Source organism: Pollachius pollachius (assembly GCF_949987615.1).
Source record: "Pollachius pollachius genome assembly, chromosome: 16".
NCBI classification, from domain to species: Eukaryota; Metazoa; Chordata; class Actinopteri; order Gadiformes; family Gadidae; genus Pollachius; species Pollachius pollachius.
In genome coordinates this window covers 6,346,075-6,353,986 of record NC_136949.1, presented here as the reverse complement: position 1 = coordinate 6,353,986, position 7,912 = coordinate 6,346,075, and the positions used below count along the sequence as shown (strand labels likewise).

General features: G+C 51.1%; 1 protein-coding gene across 1 annotated transcript in view; it reads right to left on the bottom strand.

The window, feature by feature from the left end:
- Nucleotides 1-278: 278 nt before the first annotated feature.
- runx2b (RUNX family transcription factor 2b) overlaps nt 279-7,912 on the bottom strand; it is a gene marked incomplete at both ends in the record, with an annotated part of 12,995 nt that continues 5,361 nt past the window's right edge. Inside the window, 2 exons of the mRNA XM_079754234.1 lie at nt 279-781; nt 5,832-5,993. Coding sequence (XP_079610360.1) covers nt 279-781; nt 5,832-5,993 — 665 coding nt within the window. The remainder of the gene's footprint in view (nt 782-5,831; nt 5,994-7,912) is intronic.

Here is a 7,912-nt window from a genome sequence, read left to right as displayed (position 1 = left end):
CTCCTTCTTGTTTTTTTCTTTTTGGTATCTCGTCCATAATTTCAGTGAGAGAGCGAGAGAGAAAAGGGGGAGAGACAGTTCTTTGTGAAAGATCGCTAAACAACTCCACCCCTCCCCTCTCCCCCCTCTTCCCCCACTCCCTCCACGCAAAAAAGGTTTTGTGCTTTCAAACCGTGACATCAGTCAGATTCATCCTCATCTTCTTCTTAACCATCCGACCCCCAACTACTCCCCCCCGCCCCCCCCCCATCCCAGCCTGGGCTGCCCGCCCCCTCTCCTCAATACGGCCTCCACACCGCCTCGTCCATGCCCCGCCCTCCCCCGCCCCCGGGGTTCAGCACGGTGGGGGAGTTGCTGTGGCTGCCGTCGCCGCCGTCGACGCCGCCGCCCTCCGATTGGCTGGGCAGGTTGGGGTTGACCAGCGTGCTGCCCGTGGACGCGCTGGTGCACGGCGGCACCATGCGCGACGGCGACCGGTCCCCACCGCCGGGCACCATGGAGAACTGGTAGGAGCCGGCGGAGGAGGCGCCGTAGTAGAGGTACGGCGTGCTGCTGGTCTGGAAGGGCCCGCTCTGGCTCTGGGTGGAGCCCGGGTAGGGCGGCGGCAGGTAGGTGTGGTAGTGGGCGCTGCCCAGCGACATGGCGGAGGTGACGGGCGGCGTGTAGGTGAAGGTGGCCGGGTAGTGCATCCGGGGGCTGGAGAAGCGGCTCTCGGTCAGGGAGGAGAGGCCCGGGAACTGCCGCTCGAACTGGCCGGGGAAGGGGCTCAGGTCGGACGAGCCTGGAGCGGACGGATGGACGGGAGGGTTAGAGGTGTGGTTCGCTTTGGGTTCGCGTCAGTGCAAAGGTTTGGGCAGGGTGGGAGTATCGGGAGATGGGAGGAAATGCAAGCACTTGTTAAATAGTGTGTGGATGAAATGCCGTACATAAAGTGGCACACACAGGTATTGAAACACACAGAAACACACACATACTCTCAGACACACACACACAGGCCCACACACACACACACACACACACAAAGGCACAGAGGTACGCACGCGCGCGCACGCACACACACACACACACACACACACACACACACACACACACACACACACACACACACACACACACACACACACAGGCACACACAGGTATGCACGCACACACCTAATACACATTGAGATAGCATTAAGGAAAGACCAACACTACGGTGGCTACATGTCCACATGCAGGTACGGAGATAATTATCAGGATAGCATTACAAACAGTATGTTTTAAACAGCATCTGTTGTGTGTGATGCAGCATTGGATGCTGAACGCACAGTAATTACATGACTCCGTCGGGAATCCAAAACAGGAGCAAATCGGATTGAACAGGATTTAGCGTGAATGTCAGCCATTTTCAGCAAGATATTTCCAATTATGTTAACAAATTTGGAAAGGATTTAAGGTCATTGATTTATTTTTGGCAAGGTTTTGTCTACAGTGCACCATGTGCGTCGCATTTTACACCACTTTTTTGGACGTTTGCTTTTAACTTTTATCTAATTTAATCTTGGAACAGAAGAAGGGATGTTTGCATGTTACTATGTTTGCACCCCAGCCTATAATTGCACGAACGTTGCCATATATTAATGTGCACGACTTGTCTTGTCTTGTCTGTGCGTGTGAGTGTGTGTGCGTGCACAACTCAGCATAAATGGTGTGTGGCTTGTGCGTGTGCAAACATCCATGTGTGTGTGTGTCCGTGCACACATGTTTACATTTGCACGTGAGTGTGCGTGTGTTTCTAAGCATGCGTGCATGTATGCTTGCAAGTGTGTATGTGTGCTTGCGAATACATTGTTGCCCATCTGAGTGTGCCTGTGCGTGTGTGTGTGTGTGTGCGTAAATACTATATGCACATAAAAAGGCGGTGGGATGGATCAGGAGCAGCACATGTGGAAACACTCTGAGCAGAAACAGTTTCCATGAGATCCATAATGAGGCAGGGCCGCACTCTGATGTGGCTCCTCTCAGTCCCCCCCACTCTGTGTGTGTGTGTGTGTGTGTGTGTGTGTGTGTGTCTGTGTGTGTGTGTGTGTGTGTGTGTGTGTGTCTGTGTCTGTGCGGTTGGTGACTATCGATGCACGTGTGTGTCACGGTGTGGTACTGGGTGAGAGAGACAGTGAGAGAGAGAGAGAGAGAGAGAGAGAGGCAGACAGAGAGAGACAGAGAGACCAAAAGAGAGAGTGAGACCAAGAGAGGGAGTGTGACCGAGAGAGAGAGAGAGAGAGAAAGAGAGAGAGAGACAAAGAGGGGAAGAGCGACGGAGGCAGAGAGACCGAGAGAGACCAAAAGAGATCGAAATAGAGAGAGAGACCAAGACAGAGAGGGAGTGGCCAAGGGAGAGAGAGAGAGAGAGAATGAAACAGCAGCCATCCAAGTCGCCCCTGCGTTTTCTCTCTTAGCCTCATCCTTAAAATTACCCAGAAACCACTAACTGGCTGCGGTGAGCACGCTGGGCCCAGCGAGGACCATAGAAGAAGAAGAAAGGTCCTCCCAGTCTCACTCTCCCTGGCTCGACCCCTCTCCCCCTCCCCTCTCTCTCCTGTCTCCCCCTCTCTCCCCCTCCCACACACACACACACGCACACACACACACACACACACACACACACACACACACACACACACACACACAGTCATACACACACACAGTGCGTCTCGTCTCAGCGGTGTAATCCAGTCATGGCGCTGTTATCATAAATCACCAGGCGTCTTCCATGTCACCATGTCTGTTGCGTGATGGGGGTGGGGGTGGGGTGTAGAAGGGTGTGGGTGGAGGGGTGGGTGGGTGGGGGGGGGGGGGGGGGTGTTTATGTGCGTGGAGTAATTGTGAATCGGAGGCTTTTTGTCGCCATAGCGTCGGATAGCATATGCAGTCAATTAAGGCCTGGGAGACTTCCTCTCTCTCCCTCGCTCCCTCGGTCTCTCTCTCTCGGTGTCCCTCCCTCGGTCTCTCTCTCTCGGTGTCCCTCCCTCGGTCTCTCTCTCTCGGTGTCCCTCCCTCGAATATCGTTTGATTTCCCCTTTTCACACAGAAAAGGCGGTGATTGTATTCAGCAGGCTCCGCAGACGTGGGGCACCGTCGCAGGCCGCGCCACAGACTCCCGTATCGCTCCACTGTGGCATCCGTCCTATCAGTTTTTTTCTCTTTCTTTCTTTCGTTCTTTCTTTCTGTTTTTTCTTTCTTTTGTCTCCCATTTGGAGCCGTTTTAGCACCAAAGGCCCCTGTGATGAGGAGCCAGATCCAGCTTCATTAGTTTAAATGAAACCAGAGTCCCGCGTTGTATAAATATTTGGACAGGCTTTACCAAACGAAAGTCTCCGGCATCACTTCCGAATTTCTGTGTTCAACGTGACTGATGAACTTTTGCAGCTTTACCGCACGCGGATCACTGGTCTGTGTGTGTGTGTGTGTGTGCGTGCAATGCATGTTATTGTGTGCGTGCGATGCATGTTATTGTGTGCATGTGTTTTGCATGTGTGTGCATCTATGAGTATACAGTATGTTCAGTAGGTCTCGGTGTGGCATAAAGGTGTGTGTTTGCGTGTGTGTGTGTGTCTGCATGGCATTTATTTCCCCGTAGGGCATGAGTGTATGGGTGTGTGTGTGTGTGTGTGTGCCTGTAGCGTGCACGTGTGTGTGTGTGTGTGTGTATGTGTTGATACGCAAGTGTTTGCATGTGTCATATCAAAGTGGGAAACCCATAACATGAAGTGTAGCATGATGCATACATATCTGCTCCTATGTCACGCAACCAGTGAGCACTGATGGTGTTGCGTGTGTGTGTGTGTGTGTGTGTGTGTGTGTGTGTGTGTGTGTGTGAGCTATAGAGTTTCAGGTTCTCCACTCCGCCTGGTGAAGTGTCGACACGATTCGCTGAGATCTGAGACCCTTAGTCACTTCTCTTAGTCGGCATTAGGCACTACAGGTGTGGACGTGTGTGTGTGTGTGTGTGTGTGTGAGCGTGTGTGTGTGTGTGTGTGTGGACGTGTCTGTGTGTGTGTGTGTGTGTGTGTGTGTCAGAGGGTGTGCGTGTCACCCCCCCCCCCCATCAGAAGAAAAAAAAGTGCGCGCGTGTCACCTGAAGAACAAAGCCTGTCGCCATGGCGATGAAAGAGAGGCCTGATTGGAGTGGCAGGGGCATCTGGCCTGGGTTCAAAACCGTTTCCCTTTCATATGTTTTGTGATGCGCCGGCTAAACACGCACTATGTTTCATAACTCGCTGTCGCCCCCCCCAGGGGTTCGTAGAGTACTTGTGGGGGTTGTACTCTGTAAGCATAACTCATCACACAAACTGAAAGAAATCTTAATAGATATTATTATTCACCTGGCTGGCACTGAGTTTGACAGGTGTCAGAGAAAACTTGTCTGACCGCATTACGTTTCTTTGATGGGGTTTGGTTGAGAGAAATAAAAACCAGTAGACATATCTGAATGCTGCTGTTGATGCAGAGAGAGAGAGAGAGAGAGAGAGAGACAGAGAGAGAGAGAGAGAGAGAGAGAGAGAGAGAGAGAGAGAGAGAGAGAGAGAGAGAGAGAGAGCGAGAGAGAGAGAAAGAGAGAGAGAGAGAGAGAGAGAGAGAGAGAGAGAGAGAACAGGGGGCTGGATAATGGGATTACCCAGAATGCTTTGCACGGTTGGCATATCACTATAAAGAGACTTTTATTTGTCCTTCACGAGCCTGTTATTATGCCAAGGCCTGTTATTACCCATACTCTGGAATCAAAGGCTCGGAGAGACCGACAAAAAATAAAACAATGGCTTCCCCCCAGCTCCCCCCCTCACTGTTTAAAAAAAACAATCAAATCACCCAGCGAATGACGGATCTCAGTTACGACGACGCAGTCGTCGTCAACAAAAAAAGTACCTTCCATTTTGTTTCCCCCCTTCCTCTTTATACGTTCTTACTAATCCGTTCGTTCCTACCTCTCGTGCGTTAAAGAAAGACGTGTGAAACGCTTGTGTCTTCACCCCCCTGCCCCCCCCCCCCCTTGCCCCTCTCACCCCTCCTCTTCCTCTCTCTCCGCACGGTGCCTTTAATCGCTTTCATTAAAGTGAAAAGGTATTTGTTTTATGACGCCAGACTTTTCCCTGTCGGCAAGGCCGGTTGTGGGAGGCCTCAGTTCACGTTTCACCCAGAGGAGGGAGGAGGCACCGGGGGGGACAGAGCATCAGCTCTGTTTTGGGCGGATGTGTTCTGAGTAGAGTAGGGGCAGCTGTACTGGTAGTGGTAGCACTACTAGTATTAGTGTAGTGGTAGTAGTAGTCGTGGTAGAAGCAGTAGTACAACTTCTAGCGGTCGCGGTAGTAGTAGTGGTTGTTTTAGTTGTAGCACTGGCAGTGATAGTAGCAGTGATGGTGGTAGTTAATGAGTGTATGGTGGCGATGTGTTGGGAGTAGTAACCTACACACTCAGTACCAGCAGTACAAGCAGTACTAGCAGTACTAACAGTACTAAAAGTAGTAGTAGTAGTGGTGGTAGTTACTCTGTGTAGGGTGTGGAGCAGACAGTACAAGCAGTAATAGCAGCGCTAGCAGTAGTAGTTGCTGTGCATAGGGTGTGGATATATGTAGTTCAGTAAGACCGGTAGCCTCTGCTCCCAGCACCAGCAGCACTAGCAGTAGTAGTTATAGTAGTCACCGATGCAGGGTATAGATCTGTATAGTTCACTATGAGCAGCAGCCTGTACTCTCAGCAGTAGCAGCACTAGCAGTATTGGCTCTGGGTGTAGGGTGGGTGTGTATAGAATCCTATGGGAGCAGTAGCCTCTGCTCCCAGCACTAGCGTATGGCTACCTGGCAGGCGTCGGGGCACGTCGCTGATGGCCGGCAGGCCGGTGGCCCGGCTGGAGGACAGCGGGGTGGTGGAGTGGACGGAGGGCGAGGCCATGGGGCTAAGGTAGGAGGGGTACGTCTGCTCGTACGACCATGGGGGCGAGGACTGGGACTGACGAGGATCTGGAGGGGGGAGGAAGGGTGGGAGAGAGGAGGGAGGAAGGGTGGGAGAGAGTGGGGGGGGGGGAGAGAGAGAGAGGACGGGAGGAAAGAGGGGAGGTTGGAGGAGGTGGTGAGGGAGAGAGAGGGGGGAGGGAGGGAGGGGAGCAGGGAAGGGAGGGGGAGAAATTAGGGGAGGGAGAAAGAGAGTGGATGGGAGAGACAGAAGACAAAGAAAGAGTTAACAATGGCCAACTAAAACAATACATCATTGTCAACTCTGTCTCTTTACAGGTCAAAGTTACACTCCAAGATGTGTATGTCGTTTTATTGACACTGTTTGCTCAGATGATCATTTATGTGTCAGTTGGTGGTGTTATGCAACGCCTCTTTCTATAGCTATTTTCCATGACAAGATCTTCCTGTTTGCCTAATAAAAGGCTGCCCCAGAGCTCAGATGGCTGGCGAACGATCAAGACCTAAACAACACATGGCTGCACACACACACACACATGCACACACGCACACACATGCACACGCACACGCAAACACACACACACACACACACACACACACACACACACACACACACACACACACACACACACACACACACACACTCATGCACTCACACAAACCAGGAAGCAACCAGCTCTAGCACTAACCCAGCGCTTCTCCCCTTGTTTCTACACAAACGGCAATATTAAAAGGACATTTGACACGCCATCACTCGTTCTGTGTGACATAATATCTCGGCGGCGAGTAGACTATGGTGTTTTTAAATCACCGTTGGGCTTCCTTCGACCAAACTCGGTCATAAGCCCCATCGGCTTCAAAAAACACCCACCCTTCGTTCTCTCACAACGGGGTCAAAGATCAGTTTTTTTTTGGTTGGTGCATAATTTACTCCTCCCAGTTATATAACCATGACTCTCTCTCTCTGTCTCTCTCTCTCTCTCTCTCTCTCTCTCTCACACACACACACACACACACTATCTATCTGACTCTCTGACTGGCCCCTGATATATGGTGTAAACGAAGACACAAGGACATCGCTAGAGTAACTAAAAGCTGAGGGATGAGTTCTGTGGTGAGTCTTCGTCAGAGGTCTGCCTGATCAGGTGGCAGACACCGCAGCGAGATAGAGATAGAGAGGTGGCGAAAGAGAAAGAGAGCGGGAGAGAGAGAGAGAGAGAGAGAAAGAGAGGGGGAGAGAGAGAGAGAGAGTGAGCGTGAGAGAACAAGAGAGAGAGAGAGAGAGAGGGAACAAGAGAGAGAGAGAGTGAGAGAGAGAGAGAGAGAGAGAGAGAGAGAGAGAGAGAGGGAACAAGAGAGAGAGGGAACGAGAGAGAGAGGGAACAAGAGAGAGATTGAGAGCGAGAGAGAGAGAAAGAGAGAGAGAGAGATGGTGTTACCTCCTAAGATGCTGATGAATAGATCTAGAGAGAGGGTTCATGCACTGTGTGGAGGTGTCACCAGAAGCTGTCTCTGGTATGTCAAGGTAACATTGACCCGTGATAACTGTTCAGTGATACAACTCTTAAAACCTGGCAGAGGATTGCATTTAGGATTTACATATTTGGTAACAAGGCCGGTTTGCATCGTGATTAGAAGAGACTGTGAGTCATCATCCATTTATTCATTCATACGGAAGACAATCTGACGATCTCTTCAGCAAAACTGATGATCTCTTCAGAGAAACTGACGATCTCTTCAGCAAAACTGACGATCTCTTCAGAAAAACTGACGATCTCTTCAGAAAAACTGACGATCTCTTCAGAGAAAATGACGATCGCTTCAGAGAGGGGTTTCGGCCGTTTGAACGCAGTCGTCCGATGCCAATTCATCAACGGATCAAACGCCGTGGGGAGCCCTGAGGCATTCTAGTCCTCTTCTAGTGACTTTAGCAAATGAAAGAACGTATTTTTCTTCACTCCGAGCTC